Source organism: Mirounga leonina, unplaced genomic scaffold (assembly GCF_011800145.1).
Source record: "Mirounga leonina isolate KUSES-001 unplaced genomic scaffold, KU_Mleo_1.0 Mir_168, whole genome shotgun sequence".
Classification (NCBI taxonomy): domain Eukaryota; kingdom Metazoa; phylum Chordata; class Mammalia; order Carnivora; family Phocidae; genus Mirounga; species Mirounga leonina.
This window is the reverse complement of record NW_023270426.1, coordinates 41,520,216-41,544,263: the sequence shown is the minus strand read 5'-3', so window position 1 is coordinate 41,544,263 and position 24,048 is coordinate 41,520,216. Positions and strand designations below refer to the sequence as shown.

The 24,048-nt window shown below is 42.6% G+C and overlaps 1 protein-coding gene across 1 annotated transcript; it reads left to right on the top strand.

Annotated features, from left to right (window-relative positions):
* Nucleotides 1–224: 224 nt before the first annotated feature.
* Nucleotides 225–22,306, top strand: CD180 (CD180 molecule). The gene is made up of 3 exons (XM_035014564.1): nucleotides 225–437; nucleotides 15,425–15,591; nucleotides 19,944–22,306. The coding sequence occupies exons 1-3, from the start codon at nucleotides 348–350 to the stop codon at nucleotides 21,670–21,672; spliced, it is 1,986 nt and encodes a 661-aa protein (XP_034870455.1). The 5' UTR covers nucleotides 225–347; the 3' UTR covers nucleotides 21,673–22,306.
* Nucleotides 22,307–24,048: the final 1,742 nt, after the last annotated feature.

The window sequence follows — 24,048 nt, the reverse complement described above, 5'->3', positions numbered from 1 at the left end:
TGGGAGTTAGCCACACCCGTGAAGCTGGCCTAAGTCAGTAAGTCTGGGTGACCCACCCCAGAGGGGTGCTCAACTGATACATGCTTGCCAGGAAATGCACTGGGCCATTCTGGGGCTGGGTTCTCAGCTATTTTTGGCAAGGATTGGTGGTATGCAAAAGCAACTTCCCCCTTTTTTTTTTTGGCACAGACCTAGCAAAAACTGAGCAATCAACATTTCTTGTTCCCATGTCACCCTTCTGAGCACCTCTCTGCCTGCCGAATTACTGAGGCCATTGCAGTTGGATTCCATTTCTGCACTCCAGGCACGGGATCAGCCCACCAAGCTGGGGTGGCCTCATTCCAGCGATGGCTCCCGGTACCAGCTGCTTCCTATTGGCGGTGATGCTTTCTGCAAGTTGTAAAGCCATCACCTCCTCGGAGCGGATGTGCACTGAGGTGAGTCTGAACTATTTGTCCTTACCCAGGTTAAACTGCCTGGAGATTTTGAGATTCAGCATGCAGTCCTATCTGAGCCTTGGCCTCCCAATATCCACTGTCTTTACAAGGGTGACATGGTGTGTAGCAGTTTTTCTTTAGAGTGAATAAGGAGCCCAGGGGATGGGCTCAGCCAGGGGATGATCTGGGAGATTCTTCACTGGAAGAAGTGAGTGTTTTCCTCTTCTGCAAGCAATTCCCTAAAAAAAAATCCTGATTGGGGGTGCCTGGATGGCTCAGTCGTTAAGCGTCTGCCTTCAGCTCGGGTCATGATCCCAGGGTCCTGGGATCAAGCCCCACATAGGGCTCCCAGCTCAGCGGGGAGCCTGCTTCTTCCTCTCCCACTCCCCCTGCTTGTGTTCCCTCTCTCGCTGTGTCTCTCTCTGTCAAATAAATAAAATCTTAAAAAAAAAAAATGATCCTAATTGGGACATAAGATACCAGCAGGGTCTCAGGGCAAAGGACAGCCCTGCAAACGTGCTTTCAGCATGGAGGTGCTCTTTGCCCAACATCCTAGCATAAGGCCACTACCCCACACAGTTTTCTGGTTTCCTGGAGATTAGTGAAGATGGCCTGTGCCAGGTTTTAGAGCATAGAAAGATGACTCTGACTGAGTCTGCCTTTCTCCTTGCATTGGACAGTCCTCCATCTGTTTTATTAACCAACAGGAGTAACACTGGAGAATGGGGCCAGATCGCATCTTCTGTTTTGGCCCATAACAATATTTACCAACTTGTGGGAAGTTCTTGGAGAGGATGGTGAGAGAAAGGAGAAGGGCCTCAGTCTCTTGTAAACGTCTAAAATGTTCCAATGTTCCTCCCACTGAGAAACTTTTCACAATTCTGGAGTCTAGAAGTCTAAGATCAAGGTGTCGGCAGGGTTAGTTTCTTCTGAGACCTCTCTTATGGGCTTGTTCTCCCTGTGTCTCCACATCATCTTCCCTTTGACGTGTCTGTGTCCCGGTGTATTCTTCTCCTAAGGACACCAGTCATACTGTATTAGGGCCTATCCTAATGATTTCATTTTAACTAGATTACCTCTTTCAAGACCCTCTTTCCAAATAAAGTCACATTCTGGGGTACTCAGGTTAAGACATATGAATTTGGGGGCAACACAAATCAGCAAACAAAAGAAGGGGTCAAGGAAGAGGTTTTTATCAACCCCAGAAGGCTACCTCCTCCTCATTCAGGTTGGAAGGTCAATTACACACAGACATGCAGGGGACATGATAAGAGGCTCGGAGTGGGGACACCACCTCCTCAGTGATCAGGGAGGTATGCCATTCACTATCTGACAACATCCTCAGGTAGGATAGTACCACAATTAAATTCCAGCTCACTGGGAAGCAAGCTCTTTTAAATGCCCCCCTCTTAAGCCTACCAGTCCAACTCTTAAATCCCTGCATTGCTACAAAGCCCATGCAGCCCTCCAGAGGCGGGAGTCCTGGGAGATTCTGGAAAGCCCGCGGAAATACTAGACCATCTCACTTCCTATTGAGGACACTAGGTTCCAGAGTTGCCAATTCCTTTTTGCAGGTGGCCAGGCTTTGGCAGGGGAGAGGGGAAAGCAGTAGGGTGAGCACCCTAGGCCTTGTGCTGCCTATTCCACGGCCCCCCTGACACTCAGGTGGCAGAAGTGATGCTGAGGGTCCCAGGATCTCCGGGCCTGGCCCTATGCTGCAGCAAGAGCTTTCTCTTTTGGGAAAGTCAGGCGAGGCTGAACCCTCTCAAGACAACAACCTCCTTGCAACTCTCCCTCTGAAAGGACCGATTTTCAATGTTTTGGAACCAATGCAATTAACACTGGATCTATACTTTCGTTTACATCCTTTATCGTGTATGAGTTCTTGGTAACAGGGTTCGCAGGCTGTTTCCTGAGCGGTCACTCTCTGTGACTCCTGGGACGTTGCTAGGGGATACAAAGATGAATGAGAGTTTGGTCCCAAGGTAAGAAGGGCTGCTGGGAAGTGCAATAAAAGTGGGAAGGATAGGAGAGGAAGCTTTGGGTTGAAGGGTTTGGCCTTTTTTCAAGTGCAGATCACCCCAATTTGCCCAGCCCTCCCCCTCACCTTACTTTCCTCTTTTGTTCTCCCCTCCAGGTTAAGCAGATTTAACCACACACCGTCTATGTGCTCCTGTGGGCCCCATTAGCTCACCAGGCCCTATCCTGAAAACAAGGCTTTTGTTTTGCTTTGTCTGGAGTTTAATAAACCTTTTACTGAAGTAAAACATACATACAGAAGGTTCCCCAATCCTAAGTGCACAGTTCAGTGAGTTTTCACCCAAGGGAACACACGCATGTGACCGGCACTCAGATCCAGAAACAGCACATTCTCCGAAGGCCCTTCATGCCCCTTTGCCGTCACTAGCCCCCGGGGGCATCCAGTACTCTAACTCCCATGACCAAAGAATGATTTTGCCTCTTTGTGAATTTTATATACAGGAGACCACATGGCATGTACTCTTCTGTGTCTGGCTTCTTTTGTTCAGCATTAAATATATGACATTTACCAAAGAGGCTGCGTAGAGCAATCATTTGTTTATTTTATCACGTATTGTATATTTTTTGTGTATTGTGGTAGTCTCTTGTATTAGTGAACCACTATTTATTTATTCATTCTACTGTTAATGGCCATTTGCCTTGTTTTCGATCTCTTGGCTATTATAGATGCTGCTGCTTTGGACATTCATATCTATGTCTCTAGAAAAGAGATGTGCAAACCTTGATTAGGTGGCGATGTATTTGGTCATAGGGTATACATGTATTTAATTTCAGTAGATATTGCCAAATGGTTTTCCAAAGGGTTGGTACCCATTTATACTCATTGGCAATGTATATGAGTTCTGATTTCTCTGTATCCTCACTAATAGCCTTACTATTGTTTAAGAATGTTAACCATGCTGATGGATGAGTAGTGGTATTTACTGGGATTTAATTTTTATTTTCCTGATGATTAAAGTGAGTACATTTTCAACTTCATTGGCCATTTGCCTATCCTTATGTGTGTGTGTGAGAGAGAGAGGGAAGTGCTTCTTCTTTTGCCCATTTTCCCTTGGGTTATCAGTCTTTTAAAAACTGATTTGTAAGAGTTCTTTACATATTGTGGACACAAGTCCTCCGTCAGATTGCAAATATCCTCTCCCATTCCATGGCTTGCCTTTCCACTCTCCTAATGATACCTTCTGATGAACAGAAGTTCTTAATTTTAATGTAGATTAATTTGTCATTGTTCCTTTATTTTCAGTGAATTTCTGTCCTGTTTAAGAAATTTTTGCCTACCCCAAGGCCATAAAGATATATCCTATGTTTTCTGAAGGTATACTTTGTATTTATTTCTATTGCTAGGTTTCATATTTACATCTACAACCCACCTCGATTGTTTGTTTGTTTTGTATATGATGTGAGGTGGGAGTCAAGATGAATTTTTTAGTAAACTTTTTATTTGAAAAATATTTCAAACCCAGACAAGTTCTAAAAATGTAATGAACATCCATAAACACTCCATGTGGACTCTTCCATTGTTATATTCTACATGTTCTCTGTGTGTGTGTGTGTGTGTGTATCATAAGTAACAAAATTAGAGCCATGACCAGGTATTTGGAGGCTGACAAATGTGCAAAGTATAACTGGAATAAGTGTTCTGTGATTTGAATTCTAGTAGCACTTTAGATGCACTCTTGAGTAATTACTTTGGGGTGTAGACACAACACTTCATTTCAGATGGGCTCATCTTGGCTATCCTGTCCCCTCAAAACTATGGTAGGAGGCAGTCCTTCAGTCCTGGGGAGGGGTGGGGAGTGCTTAGTAGAACTTCTTGTTAGGAGAACTCCAAGTTCACAAGTTCACAGATACAAAGGCTTCTGCAGAGTTGTCAACAATGACATGATGTTGTGATGATTCGGAGAAAGATGATTCTCATCTCGTGACTACTCAACATACATTGTCTCATTAATCCTCAGAGCTGGCCTGCAAACAAGGTTATCCCCCATCTATAGCTGGGGAAAAAGAAGGCTCAGAGAACACAGTTTAGTGGTTGAGAGCTGGGATTTGCCCCCGAGCAGTGTGATTCAAGACAAACAGAAAATGAACTGCATATAATTGGGATGCCCTTTGCCTGAAGGTGTCAGTTTTAAGACTGGGCCCTCCTGGGAATATCTTATGTTGAGGGAGCAATTATTACTCTGGGATTTGATGCAGTCACACTGCTGTCTCTGGATAGAGGAGTGAAACATGGAAGGAGGGTCAATGTTTGTCATCCCAAACTCCTCGTGCAGGGGGCGTAGCTAGCTGCTGTGGGTGCCAAATGCAGACGAGATATTCATTGGAGAGGTCGGAATCGGCACGCAATGAAACTCAAAGGGTTCAAAATTAGAAAATGATTTCAACACTTTCAAGAAAAGAAAATGCAGTGGGATAGCAGGAAGTTAGAGATACAGTGGAAGGCAGCAAAACAAGATCTTGATTGAAAAAATGCAAATGTATACCTGGGAGGGAAAGGGATCGCAAACACAGAGGTTGCACTTGGAAGCCCTGCTCTGCCAAAAAGGCACAGCTCTGACAGGACGCTAGGGACAGTGGTTGGTGTAGGTCCCAGTGCACACGGGGTCCTGAGTAAATGCCCCCTGACTGGGAAGGGCGGTGGGGGAGGCCTGGGACGGCTTCTGTGAATGCCCCACAGCCTTGCACAGCCCTGTAGGGCTGCATGAGTTCACAGCAACAAGGGACCCATCTGCCATGGAACCAGCCAGGCTAGGAGAGAGAAGGTCATTTCAGACAGTGACCTGGCACTGAGGGCAAGAGAAGGAGAGCTGGTTTCATAGGAAGTGCTCATGTGGAACTCAGAGGAACCATAGGGGCTGCACAAACAGTGGTGGGTGTCTGCCTGGAGAAGCAATGAGCACGTGTCCCTGGCAGACAGCCCCGCCCTGGGCAAAAGGGCAATGGCCACACGGTGTTCCCTTTCTGCAGCCTGTCCCTTCCTTCTCTCTTGCATTGCCATTCTGCGGTCCAGGAATCCTGTGCTCTGCTAATTGCACTCCCACAAGGTTTTGAGATGGATCCTCACAGTAAGCAAGACACAACTTCATTCATGCAGTATTTCTGCCAAAAATGTATAACCTGCATCAAATCATGAGGAAAGATATGACCCCCAAGTGAGGGACATTCTGTAAGATATGAGGCTGTGTTCAGTAAAAAAAATAAAATAAAATAGGAGAAGAAAAGATGGCGGAGGAGTAGGGGACCCTATTTCAACTGGTCCCCGGAATTGAGCTGGATAACTACCAGACCACTCTGAGCACCCGCGAAACCAGCCTGAGTTGTAAGAAGATCTGGATCTCTAAAACAGAATATTGCAGGCGGTTGGTTTCAAGGTACGAAATGGGGAGCCGTGATTCGGCAGGCAGATATAGGATAAACGGCAGCGGGAGGGCGCCTGGCCGTGGGGATCCTACACCGCCGGTGAGTGACAGCCTCGCGCTGGGACGGGCACACACTCGCAGACCGGTAGTGGAGGGGAAAGGAGTTTAGGGCAGCCCCGGGGGTGGAAACCTAGAGCTGTGGGGTCATGGGCGCACAAACTGGGAGCGGCTGGTGGTTTTAGAAGCACAAAGGGCAGAGATGTGCCCCGACCTGGAGGCAGGACTGGGGGCGCTGCGGAGGGGCGCACAACCCAGGCCGCTGCAGTTTATAGCAGCACGGACAGAAACGGAGACAGTGTGGCCTGGAGAGCTCACTGAAGAACAGACTGAGGTCTCCCTGCTTGGAGGCAGAGGGTTGGAAACGGTCTCTTCTACTCTGACTCGCGGAAGAGACGCGGAAAGCCGCCAGAGAACAAAAGCCCCAAAGACTGATTCCCCCTGAGCCCATCCCCCGCCACAGGGGTGCAGGGCAACTCCACCCAAACAGGGTTGCCTGAGTAACAGTGCGGCAGGCCCCTCCCCCAGAAGACAGGCTGGGAAAACAAGAGGCCAGCAACCCTAAGGTCCCACGAAAACAGGTGCATCTTGCTTGGGTTCTGGTCAATAATTTGGACCCTATACATTCCCTCAAACACCCATCAACAGAATGACTAGGAGGAGGAGCCCCCAAAATAGAAAAGACTCAGAGATTATGACTTATGCTGCAGATTTACAAATGGATGCAGATATAACCAAGATGTCGGAGATGGAATTCAGGCTAGCAATTGTGAAGACAATAGCTAGAATGGAGAAATCAATTAATGGCAACATAGAGTCTCTAAGGGCAGAAATGAAAGCTGAATTGGCAGAACTTAAAAATGCTATCAGTGAGATCCAATCCAATCTATATAATCTAACAGCTGGAGTAAGTGAGGCAGAAGAAGGAATAAGCGACCTGGAAGACAATATAATAGATAAAAAGGGAAAAGAGGAGGCCAGGGAAAAACAACTCAGAATCCATGAAAATAGAATCAGAGAAATAAGTGACACCATGAAGCATTTCAATGTCAGAATAATTAGAATCCCGGAGGGAGTGGAGAGAGAGAGAGGACTAAAGATGTATTTGAGCAAATCGTAGCTGAGAACTTCCCTAATCTGGGGAATGAAACAAACATTCGCATCCTAGAGGCAGAGAGGAAACTCCCAAGATCAAGGAAAACAGGCCAACACCCCGGCATTTAATAGTAAAACTCGCAAATCTTAGAACCAAGGAAACCATCCTAAGGGCAGTGAGGGGGAAGAGATTCCTTACGCAAAGAGGGAGGAACATCAGAATAACGTGAGACCTATCCACAGAGACCTGGCAAGCCACAAAGGCCTAGCAAGACATATTCAGGGTACTAAATGAGAAGAACATGCAGCCAAGAATATGTTATCCAGGAAGGCTTTAATTTAGAATGGATGGAGAGATGCAGAATTTCCAAGACCATCAGAAACTGAAAGCATATGTGACCACTAAGCCAGCCCTGCAAGAAATATTAAGGGGGGTTCTATAAAAGGAGAAAGACCCCAAGAGTGATATACAACAGAAATTTACAGGGACAATCTATAAAAACGTCTTCACAGGCAACATGATGACAATTAATTCATATCTTTCAATAATCACTCTCAACGTGAATGGCCTAAATGTTCCCATAAAACGGCACAGGGTTGCAGATTGGATAGAAAGACAGGACCCATCCATATGCTGCCTACAAGAGACTCATTTTGAACCTAAAGATACATCCAGACTGAAAGTGAAGGGATGGAGATCCATCTTCCATGCTAGCGGACCTCAAAAGAAAGCTAGGGTAGCAATTCTTATATCAGACAAATCAGATTTTAAACTAAAGTCTGTAATTAGAGACACAGAAGGACACTATATCATTCTTAAAGGTCTATCCAACAAGAAGATCTAACAACTGTAAATATCTATGCCCCCAACATGGGAGCAGCCATCTACATAAGCCAACTGTTAACCAAAATAAAGAGTCATATTGATAACAATACGTTAATTGTAGGAGACCTCAATACTCCACTCTCAGCAATGGACAGATCATCTAAGCAGAAAATCAACAAGGAAACAAGAGCTTTGAATGATACACTGGACCAGATGGACCTCATAGATATATACAGAACATTCCACCCTAAAACAACAGAATACTCATTCTTCTCGAGCGCACATGGAACTTTCTCCAGAAAAGACCACATATTGGGTCACAAATCAGGTCTCAACCGATACCAAAAGACTGAGATTATTTCCTGCATATTCTCAGACCACAATGCTTTAAAACTGGAACTCAATCACAAGAAAAAAATTGGCAGAAATTCAAACACTTGGAAGCTAAAGACCACTCTGCTCAAGAATGTTTGGGTCAACCAGGAAATCAAAGAAGAACTTAAACAATTCAATGAAATCAATGAGAACGAAAACACATCGGTCCAAAACCTATGAGATACTGCAAAGGCGGTCTTAAGGAGGAAATACATAGCCATCCAAGCCTCACTCAAAAAAATAGAAAAATCCAGAATTCACCAACTAACTCTACACCTTAAAGAACTAGAAAAAAAACAACAAACGATGCCTAAGACACACATTAGAAGAGAAATAATAAAAATTAGAGCAGAGATCAATGAATTAGAAACCAGAAACACAGTAGATCAGATCAGTGAAACTAGAAGTTGGTTCTTTGAAGAATTAATAAGATCGATAAGCCACTGGCCAGACTTATCCAAAAGAAAAGAGAAAGGACCCAAATTAATAAAATTATGAATGAGAGGGGAGAGATCACGACTAACACCAAGGAAATAGAAACAATTATTAAAAATTATCAACAACTATATGCCAATAAACTGAGCAATCTGGATGAAATGGAGGCCTTCCTGGAAACCTGTAAGCTGCCAAGACTGAAACAGGAAGAAATTGACAACCTGAATAGGCCAATAACCAGTAGCGAGTTTGAAGCAGTGATCCAAAACCTCCCAAAAAACAAGAGTCCAGGGCCTGATGGATTCCCTGGGGAATTCTACCAAACATTCAAAGAAGAAATAATACCTATTCTACTGAAGCTGTTTCAAAAAATAGAAACAGAAGGAAAACTTCCAAACTCATTCTATGAGGCCAGCATTACCTTAATCCCCAAACCAGGCAAAGACCCCATCAAAAAGGAGAATTTCAGACCGATATATCCCTGATGAATATGGACTCCAAAATCCTCAACAAAATCCTAGCTAATAGGATCCAACAATACATTATAAGGGTCATCCACCACAATCAAGTGGGATTTATCCCCAGGATGCAAGGATGGTTCAACATTCGCAAATCAATCAATGTGATAGAACACATTCATAAGAGGAGAGAGAAGAACCATATGGTCCTCTCAATTGATGCAGAAAAGCATTTGACAAAATACAACATCCTGCCCTGATTAAAACTCTTCAGAGTATAGGGATAGAGGGAACATTCCTCAAGTTCATAAAATCCATCTATGAAAAACCCAGAGTGAATATCATCCTCAATGGGGAAAAGCTGAGAGCCTTTCCCTTAAGATCAGGAACACGTCAAGGATGCCCACTCTCACCACTATTGTTCAACATTGTACTAGAAGTCCTGGCAACAGCAATCAGACAACAAAAAGAAATAAAACGTATTCAGATTGGCAAAGAAGTCAAACTCTCTCTTTTCGCAGATGACATGATACTTTATGTGGAAAACCCAAAAGACCATTCCCAAATTAATAGAACTCATACAGCAATTCAATAATGTGGCAGGATACAAAATCAATGCACAGAAATCAGTTGCTTTCTTATACACTAACAACACAACTGTAGAAAGAGAAATTAGAGAAACGATTCCATTTACAATAGCACCAAAACCCATAAGATACCTCGGAATAAACCTAACCAAAGAGGTAAAGGATCTATACTCTAGGAACTACAGAACACTCATGAAAGAAATTGAAGAAGACACAAAAAGATGGAAAAATATTCCATGCTGGGGCGCCTGGGTGGCTCAGTTGTTAAGCATCTGCCTTCAGCTCGGGTCATGGTCTCAGGGTTGTGGGATCAAGCCCCGCATCAGGCTTCCTGCTCAGCCGGGAGCCTCCTTCTCCCTCTCCCACTCCCCCTGCTTATGTTCCCTCTCTCACTGTGTCTCTCTCTGTCAAATAAATAAATAAAATCTTTAAAAAAAAAAAAAATTCCATGCTCATGGATGGGAAGAATAAACATTGTTAAAATGTCTATGCTACCCAGAGCAATCTATACCTTCAATGCCATCCCGATCAAAATTCCAATGACATTTTTCAAAGTGCTGGAACAAACAATCCTAAAATTTGTATGGAACCAGAAAAGACCCTGCATAGCCAGAGGAATGTTGAAAAAGAAAAACAAAGCTGGGGGCATCACATTGCCCGATTTCAAGCTATATTACAAAGGTGTGATCACCAAGACAGCATGGTACTGGCACAAAAACAGACATATAGACCAATGGAACAGAATAGAGAACCCAGATATGGACCCTCAACTCTATGGTCAAATAATCTTTGACAAAGCAGGAAAAAACATGCAATGGAAAAAAGACAGTCTCTTCAATAAACGGTGCTGGGAAAATTGGATAGCCACATGCAGAAGAATGAAACTCGACCATTCTCTAACACCATACACAAAGATAAACTCAAAATGGATGTAAGACCTCAATGTGAGACAGGAATCCATCAAAATCCTAGAGGAGAACATAGACAGTAACCTCTTTGACATCACCCACAGCAACTTCTTTCAAGATACATCTCCAAAAGCTAGTGAGACAAAAGCAAAAATGAACTTTTGGGACTTCATCAAGATAAAAAGCTTCTGCACAGCAAAGGAAACAGTCAACAAAACAAAGAGGCAACCCACAGAATGCAAAGAAGATATCTGCAAATGACATTACAGATAAAGGGCTGGTATCCAAGATCTATAAAGAACTTCTCAAACTCAACACCCAAAAAACAAATAATCAAGTCAAAAAATGGGCAGAAGATATGAAGAGACACTTCTCTGAAGAAGACATACAAATGGCTAACAGACACATGAAAAAATGTTCATCATCATTAGCCATCAGGGAAATCCAAATCAAAACCACATTGACATACCACCTTACACAAGTTAGAATGGCCAAAATGGACAGAGAAAGAAACAACAAATGTTGGAGAGGTTGTGGAGAAAGGGGAACCCTCTTACACTGTTGGTGGGAATGCACGTTGGTACAGCCACTTTGGAAAACAGTGTGGAGGTTCCTCAAAAATTTAAAAATAGAGCTACCCTATGACCCAGCAATTGCACTCCTGGGTATTTACCCCAAAGACACAGATGTAGTGAAAAGAAGGGCTATATGCACCCCAATGTTCATAGCAGCAATGTCCGCAATAGCCAAACTGTGGAAAGAGCCAAGATGCCCTTCAACAGATGAATGGGTAAAGAAGATGTGGTCCCTATATACAATGGAATATTACTCAGCCATCAGAAAGGATGAATACCCAACTTTTACATCAACATGGATGGGACTGGAGGAGATTATGCTAAGTGAAATAAGTCAAGCAGAGAAAGTCAATTATCATATGGTTTCACTTATTTGTGGAACATAAGGAATAGCATGGAGGACATTAGGAGAAGGAAGGGAAAAATGAAGGGGGGGGAATCGGAGGGAGAGATGAACCATGAGAGACTATGGACTCTGAGAAACAAACAGGGTTTTAGAGGGGATGGGGGAGGGGGGATTGGTTAGCCCGGTGATGGGTATTAAGGAGGGCACGTACTGCATGGAGCACTGGGTGTTATATGAAAACAATGGATCGTGGATCACCACATCAAAAACTAATGATGTATTGTATGGTGACTAACACAACATAATAAAATTTAAAAAATAAATAAAATAAAATAAAAAATATACATCTATCTCAATGCCATGAGAGTCAACAAAAGGCTAAGGAATTGGCACAGACCAAAAGTGCCTAAAGAGCCATGAAAACTAAATGCAATATGTGAATTTGGATTAGAAAAACAAAATCACTATAAAGGACAATATTAGGACAATTGCCAAAATGTGAATATGAACTGTATGTTGGACAATAATATCGTATCAATGTTCAATATTCTGAATTTGGTAACGGCACTGTGGTTACAGAAGAGACGTCCTTGTTCTCAGGAAATTTAGGGGTAAAGGGACATGATGTCTGCAATTTACTATCAATAAAAAAGAGAATGAGAATAGCCTCTGTGTGTGTGTGTGTGTGTACTTCCTGCCTTAAAAAATACAATAACTGGGGCACCTGGCAGGCTCTGTTGGTAGAGCATGCGACTCTTGATCTCGGGGTTGTGAGTTTGAGCCCCACACGGGGTATAGAGATTACTTAAAAATAAAGTCTTTAAAAAAAAACACACAATAGACTGCAAACAATTTAATACTGCTTGAGTGATTCCAGAGCACGGGGAACTTTGTGTCACCATCCATAATAGTAACTGTGATTGTACAGAAGTGTGAATATGAAAGTCAAAGGGGAGGGGCTGTGTGTGTGTGTGTGTGTGTGTGTAGCTTAGGACATTCTCCTAAATGTGCTTGATTTTTAAATTCTCTTCTAAGCTGCAATTCTTGTCATTTGCCTCTTTCTCCCAGGAATCAAGGGCAGAGAGTTCATTGCAGTTTATACCTAACTAGAGATTAATGTATGACACAGGGTCATGGTGGATTTCTCAGTACTCTGTGGTAGTGTTGTCCACTGGTTCTCAGTTTTTCACTGGGTTGAAACTGAGCTTTTTCATTGCTCTGCCTTTGAATTTGCTAGAAGCTGCCTCAGGCCACTGGCTCAGTAGAGCTCCTGCTGGATCCTCAACTTTCTGAATTACATTAATGCAGTAAAGTGCTTAGTAAAGCACAGAAGAGGACTAATTTAGGTGTCATGGGCACTTATATATTCAGGAGGAGGGAATCACCAGCATGGTGCCTTTTGCTGAAGGAACAGAAAAGAGCAAGACGACTCAAGGGAAGGTCCCTTTCTCCAAGTGTATGTGACATCAGTTATGCCAATGGAGACCAGAAAAGAGCAATGTCTTCTCAAAGCTACTCCAAACCGCAGCAGCTACTGGGGCAGCTACTGGGCCTAGCAACATGTATTTTCCCCACCAGTCGGCTAAATCCAAGTTTAAATGCAAAGTGTGCATTTCAAGGACATTAGGTGGATCTGTGGCAGTGCCTAGAGGCGTCTGGGGCTCTAAAATGGGTCTGAAGAATGAATTGCAGGGAAATAAAAACAACAGCATTTTCATTAGTGACATTCATAATATTTTCACAACATAGAAGAAAACTGGTGATTTCCTGTAGATGAGCATGCTCCGTGTCCCTACGAAAATGAGCACCACTATGCAGAAGTGAGAATCGAGCCGAAAGCAATTAAAACGGTGACATGTCTACAATACCAGGCTTCACAGTGAAGGACAATGTGCTCAGTCTTCTGTTTCCAGCTAAGCGGGACTGTTCGCAACTCAGTTTGAGGACAGCTGTGAGCTAGAGTCTGCTGGGGCAGGTCTTGCCCAGACCAGGACAGTCTCAGTGGGGCCTACTGTGTGGTGAGGGCAAAGGCAGGTCTGAAAGGGTGGATGAAATCACGTGCAGTCTGACATGATGTGGGAGATGGCCCCCAGGGGCACCTTCTTGCAAATCATCTCTTTCTTTCCCAGGAGCCTCCTCTTGCAATATATACCCCATCAGACCTTCATCCTACCCCACACCCCTTCATCCTAAGGCATCATCCAGATAAATTATGACCAACCCCTTCCCATTTTTACCTAGCTGGTCCAAGATTTGTGAGGCAGGGCATCTAACAAGCAGTGATTAGCAGATTTCTAAATACTTGACTCCCATGGGGCACAGGATGAGGCAGTCCTCTGAGCTTACATGCATGGCTGTGCCCCAATGTTAGGGTCTGGTATCAGCAGCCTGTGGTTCCAGAGATCCAAAACGGAGTCATGCTTCAAAGTTGCAAGGCCTCACGACCTACGGTCTGTGCCACACTGCTAGTTTGTTTAAACGTTGTATTAAGAAAAAAAATGTTTTTTGATGTAGTGTTCAATGATTCATTAGTTGCGTCGTATAACACCCAGTGCTCATCACATCACGTGCCCTCCTTAAATATTAAGAAAATTTCTAAGCAGATACAGAAGTAGTTAGTTACAAGGAACCTCCGTGAATATGTATCTACATTCAACAATCAGCAATATTTTGCCTGATTTCACCTAACCACTCCTCCCCTCCTTTTTGCCCTATTTTAAAGGAAATCCTCAACATCAAGTCATTTTATCCAGAAATACTTCAAAAGGCTTCTCAAAAGAATAAGAATGTTGCTCTTATAATTGACAAAATTCACAATTCCTTAACATCTTCTAATATCCTGTCCTCAAAGTTTCTTGGTAGTCCATAAAATGTCTCTTCCTAATGCTTTATTTGAATCAGAATCAAAACAAGGGGGTTACTGTATTATTATTTGGTTTTATCTCTTAAAGAACTTTTATCTCTTTGTCACTTTTGACAGGAGCAATCTCCTCTTGTCCCGTGCCCCTCTCTCTCTACTTCCCTAACACCATTCACAAGGCCATAGAACAAAGGCGGTAATTCTATAGAATGCCCCACCTTCTGCATTTGGCTCACTGCTGCTACCTTGTGGTGCTGTTTAACTTAAATCCGTCATATCATCTGTAGACTATAAGTAAAGTCTTGGATGCAAATTTAATTATGGGGGGAGAGCGGGATTGGGAGAGGGATGAATACCTCATAAGCAGTACTGTGTACTTAATATTGTCTCACATTAGAAAGTGTGTAATGTAGGATTGTCTTGTTTTAGTGATGCTAATGCAGAGCTGTTTGTTTTCAGACTGAAATAAAACATTTCCAGGCATCCAAAATCAAAACTATGAAACAAAGTATGATCAGAGAAGTCTTCTTTCCTTCCCTGCTCCTCCATCTGGTTCCTTTCTTCCTCTTCAAGGCAATGAGTTTTGGGCTTTTTTCCATGGTTTCTTTTTGCAAATATAAGAAAGGCACAAACCTTTTTTACAGAAAAGGTAGCATAAAATATGCAACATACTATATACCATATACCATGTACTACATACCATACGTGTACATTCTGTACCTGGCTTTTTACACCTTACAATATACCTGGATATCACTCCATATCAGCACGTGGAGATCTTACTCATTCTGTTTTCATTTGCAGATGGTTCCATCTTGTGAATGTACTGTATTTCATTCAACAAGTCCTATATGGATGAATAATCTGGTTATTGCCCATCTTTCGGTATTACAAAAATTACTAAAGTAAATAATCTTCTGCATGAGTCACTTTGTATCTTTGCAGGTATATATTTGGTAAAGATTGATGGAAATGGGATTGCCGCTCAAAGGATAAAATGTATGTAATTTCGCTAGTCAATCAAATTACCAACTCTGACATGAATTTACATTGTTTCTCTCATCAGAAAGAAGCCAATAACACATATAACTGTGAAAATTTAGGTCTCACAGAAGTTCCCAACACGCTACCAAATACAACAGAATTTTTGGAATTTGGTTTTAATTTCTTGCCTACACTTGAAAATACAACTTTCAGCAGACTCATAGATCTTATCTTCTTGGACTTAACCAGGTATGTATCTGAGTTCCTTGTCTGTAGTTGATGTTTTACTTATGTAATAACACAGCTTGCATTCAAATTGTTTCCAGGACCTCCTTTTGGGATCACAGGGACACTCTGTCTATCCTGCATGTTTACTCTTTCCCATGAAATGTTTTTATGCAGGTGAAATGTAATATTTAAAAAACCCAGTCAGTGGAGAGAAAAGTGGATTATTTTCAAACTAGATTGCATCAGCAGTGTTAAGAAGTTCTAAGGAATACTGATTTAAAAAAAAAAAAACTGAAAACAAATCTTGTATTAAATCAGATGCCATAGTTTATTCTTGGGTGATGACATTTTAAGAAAAATTTACAGGAGAAACACATAAGCTACTAACTTTTTCCTCCTCTAAATTGAGAAAAGAGTTCTGTTATTTAATTTTAGAAGCTGAATCAGGATTCCAGATGCTGAATCAGTGTTTATGAACCAATGGACAGAAGTATCACAAGAAAATAAGGGAAGAAAACAGAAGGGAAATACAGCCTCTGTGTGTGTGTGTGTGTGTGTGTGTAAGACGGGAAAGGGCTTTGCATGTGGATGGGGTCTGCTTCCCTTGCAGCAGCTCTATTTCTTTGGTGGTTCAACTTGAGCTTCTGCAGAGTGGCAGAGCATTCACATCCCTAAAACTATTTCAACTTTATAACCACCCCTGGGAGGTAGGCATGCTGAGTATCACCGTCCAACTCATGTTCAATGAGGAAATGGAGGCTCAAGGAGATTTTGTGAGTTTGCTTAGGGTCACAGAGTAAGGGAACTGGGACTCTGCTCTCCTGACTCCCAGTCCAGAGGCCCCCAGAGGACCCCAAGCCACCTCCACAGCCAATATTCCACGGGCTGCCTGCCCACACTTTACTAAGACAAAGCCTTGCCCTTTCAGACAGGGACAGAGATCAGTCTACTACCTACCCATTGTGCCCTCGAGACATTTACTTTCTCTCTACTTTACCATTTCTCATTTTTAGATGGAATGGGTTTGACCACATTTCTAAGGACTGCCTGGGGCCAGGAGAGCTTTTCCAGCTAGAGGACCCTAGGTTTCCTCTTCTGTTATTTTCAAACGGTGATACAAATATGATCTCGTACTTTCTAAACTCCCTCTCCTTAGCTCCCCCAGCCCCTGCCTCTTACCTGGCCACCAGTCAGACACTATTTTTATTACTTTATTTTTTTTTTTTAAAGATTTTATTTATTTATTTGAGAGAGAGAGAATGAGAGAGAGTGAGTACATGAGAGGGGGTAGGGTCAGAGGGAGAAGCAGACCCCGCCGAGCAGGGAGCCCGATGCGGGACTCGATCCCGGGACTCGATCCCGGGACTCCAGGATCATGACCTGGGCCGAAGGCAGTCGCTTAACCAACTGAGCCACCCAGGCGCCCCTATTTTTATTACTTTAAACAGCCACTGTTTCTCTAGCTTTACCAACATGTTTTCTGTTTTCTTTGCTCATTCTTCGTCTTGCTTTTCAGACTTTCTCTTGGAACAATTTTCCTTTTTTCCTGAAGTATCGATATCTAACAATTTCTTTCGTGAAAGTCTGTTAGCAGTAAACTCCCTTGGTTTTTGTTTTGTTTTTCCAAAAATGTATTTCCTGCGTGATTCCGAGTTGGGAGTTGTTTTTCTCAGCCCATTGATGCTGCCGTTCCATTCTTCCCTTGTCACTGTTAGATGGTCACCTGTCTGTGTAATCACTGCGCACACACAGGTAATCTTTCCTCTCTGGGTGTTTCCAGTAGTTTCTCTTTGTCTTGGGCACTCTGTAATATCACAGTGCTGCACGGTGTACATCGTTGGGCTCCTCGAATCTGCAAACAGTGACTTTCATCAATTCTAAAATATTCTAGCCATTATTTGTTTGAAATTTGGTTTGCTCCCATTCACTCTTTCATCTCCTCTCGTTCTCTGATTCATATTGCAGCTTCTCATCCATTCTCCATATATGTCAATATGCCCTTTTTGTTTTCTACCTCTTTGGTGGTTTGGACTACATTCTAAGTAATATTTTCACATCTACTTTTAGTCCATTAGTATCCTCTTCAGCTGTGTCTAATCTCTTGTATAAACTGTCCTTGGTTTTTCAATTTCATTAACTTCCTATTTCAGTACATTTCAGTGACTTCATTTTATAAATACATCACATCAGTTTTAATAAATTTTTCCTTCATCATATTATTGGTTCACACTGCTTCCTTTAAACATACCAAACACACGTTTGATAGAAATATATTTATTATATATTCTGATAATATGTATCAGGTATCTCACGTGTTCTTTATAAATCATATACATATTATCAGATATACCTCATAATTCTAGTATCTGTTTGTTTTAACCTGATTCTGTAGAACATTTTTTAAAGGGATTTATATATTTGCATAAGAGAGAAAGCATGAGCAGGAGGGGCAGAGGGAGAGGGAGAGAGAACCTCAAGCAGACTCACGCTGAGCACAGAGGCCAACACAGGACTCCAGGCCATGAACCTGAGATCACAACCTGGGCTGAAACCAAGAGTTTGACGCTTCAGTGCCTGCACCACGCAGGCCCCCCTGTAGAACACTTTTTAAACTGACTTTGACTAATTAATTCCCTTATGTGTTCAGGGAAATGTTACTTTGAGCTCATTTATCATTTGAAACTTGATGTAGATCTTTGTTTAAAATACTTTCCTGGAATTAGACAATGGTATTATGGCTATAGAAAATAAGCCTATATTTTTTTGGAGATGCATAATGAAATATGTACAGGATATCTAGGATCCAATTTAAAATAATTCAGGAGGGAGAGGTAGGAACAGAAGAAGCAAAGAAGTATATATGACAAAATCTCGAGAACTATTGCAACTGTGTGATGGATAAATGAAAGTCTATTGTACTATGATCTTTACTTTTATGTAAATTTGAAGGTTTTCCATATTAAAAATTAATTAAGTAGGTACATTACTCCCGAAGAAATTTTTGTTTACTTCTGCCAATTACCTGAAGTCACTATCATTCCGGAGCCACTTGAAACTCAGTTTTCTCCAGAGGCTTCTTTTGGGTGGTCCACAGAGGGAACGTCAACTCAGGCCATGGTCCTTATGAATAGAAGCTTATGGTTAGAGACTCTCAGAGGAGGCCTCTCTCATTATTGTTGTTGTTCCATCCAGAACAAGAAAAACTGGCCAAGAAAAACACATATCCTCAAGGTCATCATATATGACCTTTTTTTTAAAGGTCATCCACTGAAAGGTTCCCTTTTGAGGGTCTTGGCGGTTTGCAGGTTTTTGATAGGACCTCCCACCCTGCTTGGACCCCAACCTTTGTCTCCTGCCATGGTGCATGTCATGGCTTATTACAACTCGGGCTCTAGGCCACCAAGGACTGGCACATATTGGCAGATATGACAAAGCTAGCTCTAGGGCTCACTTGCTCCTAGGGATTCCAACTTCTTTTTCTTTTCTTTTTTTTTTTTTTTAAAGATTTTATTTATTTATTTGAGACAGAGAGAATGAGAGAGACAGAGAGCACATGAGAGGGGGGAGGGTCAGAGGGAGAACCATCAGGGAGCCTGATGCGGGACTCGATCCAGGGACTCCAGGATCATGACCTGAGCCGAAGGCAGTTGCTTAACCAACTGAGCCACCCAGGCGCCCCCCAACTTCTTTTTCTAAGGGAATTAGAATTCTAAGGAATTCCCTTATTGATCTCCAGGGGAGTTGTGTGTGTGTGTGCGTGCATGTGTGTGTGTGTATGTGCACGTACATGCTCGCACCTATGTGTGATGCATAATCCAGTATTTTCAGATTCAATACCAGGATGAAAACTCTAGTGTTCCATATTTCTATGGAGCATTTTCACATGTATCATTTGACTAACAGCTGTTCTACAAAGTACTCATCATTTCTATACTTTATAGATACAACAAAAGAGGTTGAGATAAGTTGTGATTTGCCCAGAATGACAGAGATACATATATTATATATCATATGTTATATATTATACATTATATATAACATGCTGTAAATTACTTAAAATAGTAAATAGTTGGATTTTGCCTACAATCAAACCGCTAACTGTTCCCTAGATTCTAAACACAAACCTCAGAGAGTTCAATCCAAAGGGGCAAGATATCTGGAAAAAATTCTAAATCAGAATTTTCAGAATTGAGGCTAGCCATTAATTCAACAGATCATCTGTTGGTACTGAAGAAAGTTTTTTATGTTTTATTTCAAGTAACAATGTATACTGTTTTTACTAAACACAAAAGATGGCTTTGTTAATATCAGGTCACTGTGATAATTTTTCTTTTTTCCAATTAATTATTGTTAAATGTTATTACCTTTTCAAGGTGCCAGATCAACTGGGTACATGAAGACACTTTTCAAAACCATCATCAATTGAACACAATTGTGTTGACTGGAAATCCCCTGATATTCATGGCAGAAACATCTCTTAATGGGCCCAAGTCGCTGAAGCATCTTTTCTTAATCCAAACAGGAATATCCAATCTTGAGTTTATCCCAATGCACAACCTGGAAAACTTGGAAAGCTTGCATCTAGGAAGCAACCATATTTCCTCCATTAAGTTCCCAGAAAACTTCCCAACCCAGAATCTGAAAGTTCTGGATTTTCAGAATAATGCTATACACTACCTCTCTAGTGAAGACATGCATGTTCTGGAGCAGGCCACCAACCTAAGCCTTAATTTCAATGGCAATGACATTAAAGGCATCGAGCCTGGAGCTTTCCATTCAAACATCTTCCAAAGTTTGAAATTTGGAGGGACTCTTAACTTGTCTGTTGTATTAAAAGGTCTACAGAACTCTACTACTCAGTCTCTCTGGCTGGGGTCATATGAAGACACTGATGACCAAGACCTTACGTCAGCCATGTTTGATGGACTTTGTGAAATATCTGTTGAAAGCATCAATCTACAGAAGCACTATATCTCTGATATCTCATCTGCCACATTTCGGTGCTTCACTCAACTCCAGGAATTGGATCTGACGGCAAATCACTTAAATGAGTTACCCTCTGGGATTGAGGGGATGGAGGCTCTCAAGAAATTAGTTCTCAATGTAAATCATTTTGACCAATTGTGTCAAATCAATGCTGCCAGTTTTCCATCCCTTACAGACCTCTCCGTCAAAGGCAACATAAGGAAACTTGACCTCGGTGCTGGGTGTTTGGAAAAACTAGAAAATCTTCAGAAACTTGATTTAAGCCACAGTGATATAGAGGCTTCTGACTGCTGCAATCTTCAGCTCAAAAACCTGGCCCTCTTACAATACCTAAACCTGAGCTACAATGAGCCTCTTGGTCTCCAGAGTCAGGCGTTCAAAGAATGTCCTCGGCTAGAAGGTCTAGATTTGGCATTTACCCACTTGTACATTAAGGGTCCACAAAGTCCTTTCCAAAACCTCTATCACCTACAGGTTCTGAATCTTTCTCACTGTCTCCTGGATACTAGCAATCAGCACTTTCTAACAGGCCTGGTGGGTCTCCGCCATCTAAATTTACAGGGGAATCACTTTCAAGATAGGAGTATCTCAAAGACCAACCTACTTCAGACCTTGAGCAGCTTGGAGATTCTTATTTTATCCTCCTGTGACCTCGTCTCCATAGACAAGCAAGCATTCCAGAGCCTTAGCAAATTGAGTCTTGTTGACTTAAGCTACAACAGCCTGACGGGCAATAGCATTGATGCTCTGAGTCATCTTCAGGGAATCTACCTCAATATGGCCGCCAATGACATCCACATCGTCCCATCTCATCTCCTCCCCACCTTGTCCCAGCAGAGCACCATTAATTTAAGTCACAATCCCCTGGACTGCACTTGTTCGAATATTCATTTTATAACATGGTACAAAGAAAACCTGCAGAAATTTGAGGGCTCAGAGGACACCAAGTGTGCGACCCCCCCATCTTTAAGAGGAGCTAAGCTGTCTGATGTCAAACTGTCTTGTGGGATTACGGCCATGGGCATTTTCTTTCTTGTAGTATTTTTATTCTTGGTTGCCAGTCTGCTCATTTTTTTAGTTAAATTCCTTCTGAGGTGGAAATACCAACACATTTAATGCTGAAGGTTTCTAGAGATGGCCAGTCAACGTGTTCAGCGAAAATGTCCCAAGTAAAGGAACTGTTGTCTGTTCCTTTTTGGTCTGTCAGACTTTTCGGACTGGTTCCTGCAGCTGGGCAGGGATTCGCCGTGCTTCTCTGAGTCCGAGAGCTAATGAACCTTCCTGGAACTTAAACTGACTAGGGCTGGGGGGCCCAACCACAGCTGTGAGAGATCCAGAGCCATTCCTTCACATGGAAGGTGGTTGGAGGACCCGGGGCAGGGAAAGGCCAGGAGAAGAATGCACTAGGAGGCCATCTCCCTTCTACTTGTGGGCACCCCTCGAAGCAGCTCCTACCCTGACCCTAAAAGATAATCAACTCTTCCAACTAAGCAGCACTGACAGCCCCACCCCGAACTCTGTCTCCCACAGCTTGGACATCATGCTTGGCTCTGAGTCCTCAGTAAGGCAGTCATTTGAAAAACATGTTGAGGATAAAGTCTCAAAGCTTATTTTAAATGAAAAAGGGGATACACGGTGAATTTAAAAGAAGAGGCCGAGAAATGAATCTTGACATCAAATTGACTTCACTAATCTCCTTAATCCTTAGGTTTCTAAGGCCTCTACAAAGCTGCTAGGGTGCAAAGAGCTACAAAAAAAAAAAAAAAAAAAAAAGCACCCCCACCAGCCCCCCATCCCCCAAGGTCTAGGAGTTTAGCTACATTGGCCACCCTCTCTTCAGAACCCTGGAAGCAGCTTCTACCTATCTGGGGTGTTTGCTCTTACATTACAAATCCTACCTTACGCATGGGCTGTGGTCCAAATGCTCTTCTCATTTGGATGTCTGGTCCTTAGAAGCTTCTCTCCCACAGAAACTATGAAATAAATGGTGGTTTGTTTCCCAGGCCAGCTCTCAAAAGTCTGTTCACCTGGGACAGCAATTGAGACAGCACATGTACGTTGAAAACCAGTGGAAGAAAACATTGCTGGACGCTGGCTGTCCAGAACACAATCAGCTGGCTTACTGAGTTTCCGGTGGGGCTGGGGGTGTCAGCAATGGTTATACCAGTGGAAAAGACAGGACAAGACCATTGAATGCAGAGAGACAGAAAGGCCAGGGAAGGGGGAAAGTGTTATGACTTAGGCCTTACAAGGCACAAAGTGTCATTCTCACGTAGGGCTTGATCTTCTGCAGTCTCAATGGCAGATAAGATTGGAACCTCTGGTCCTCAGGTGTTGCATATATATGGCCTTAAGTTCTATAATGAATTTTAGGCTAGAGGTGGTAACTTAGAGTTATGAAAATCTGATAGGCTATCAAAATAAAATTAACTTTCATATCCAATCGGAATTTGTTAGCCCTTCAGATGAGGGCATAAGAATGGGACATATTAACAGAGTGGAAACGTGGGGAGCAAGCTCTCTTTACGTCTGTATCCCCAAGAACAGCAAGAAAGACAGGAAATAGTGAAGAAATGCCACAAACCTCTACTGCAAATGCTCTGCTAGCCTTAGGGGAATTTTTTTATGTAGTCCTGGGTGGGAAGCCAAGTTTTCTCAGAAGTTCTTGGTTAAGAACACAAGGTGGGGGCTAAGGGAAAGTGAGCGAGGCACTTGCCTTGGGTGCAAAATTTAAGGGGGAAACAAAAAACTCAGTTTTAATGCAGTATTGAATGCAAACTTTAATGAAAGAAATACATGGTAAATAAAATATCAACATTTTTAAAAACAGGATCCATAATAATAGTCCCATGCTGAACCATATTAGAGCTGAGGCAAAAGGAAAAATCAGTAATACTGATGCTGCCCCTATTTAGAATTTTGATATTTTGTTCATGGTTGATAATTTGCATCAGTTTTTTTTTATTTAGTGTTGCATTAAAATATTACCTTCATTACTGAGTTCTTTGGTGCCCCCTTAAATTTAGCACCCAGGGTGGGTGTCTCACTGGCCTCACCCTGTTTCCACCCTGAGGAATGCTAAGAAGTAGGGATTCTCAGCTAACTCCCAGGCCACAGTTCACCCAGGGCCTATTAGCAGGCATGTGATCTCAGTTTTACTCAGAAGCATCTATCCCTTTCCCCTCCCTGTCTGGCAGCAGGTCAAAGTGTCCAAGAACTTACACCTTGTTGTCCAAGGTGTTGGTAACTTCCAGCTCCTGGGATCAAAGGCATCCTTCCTTCAAAGCCAAGAGAGGTGGCAGAGATGAATGAGTACCATATCCTCCTGAGCTCTAGGTGGCCTGGACCTGATGAGCGAGGGCAAGCTGAGCACCACTCTGCTAATGAAATGAAACATCACACAATTAGCTGCTTTAATTACCTTGGATATCAGTGCTTGGGAAAACAGGTGCCTGAAAAGGAAGTTTTCCTCAGCTTTCCTGAGGGAGCTGC

Excerpts from the sequence above, each read along its gene's own strand:
- CD180 (XM_035014564.1), top strand. The coding sequence starts at position 348 with ATGGCTCCCGGTACCAGCTGCTTCCTATTGGCGGTGATGCTTTCTGCA. Across the intron at positions 438-15,424 it reads CGGAGCGGATGTGCACTGAG|AAAGAAGCCAATAACACATA; the intron begins GTGAGTCTGAAC and ends TTCTCTCATCAG. Across the intron at positions 15,592-19,943 it reads ATCTTCTTGGACTTAACCAG|GTGCCAGATCAACTGGGTAC; the intron begins GTATGTATCTGA and ends TACCTTTTCAAG.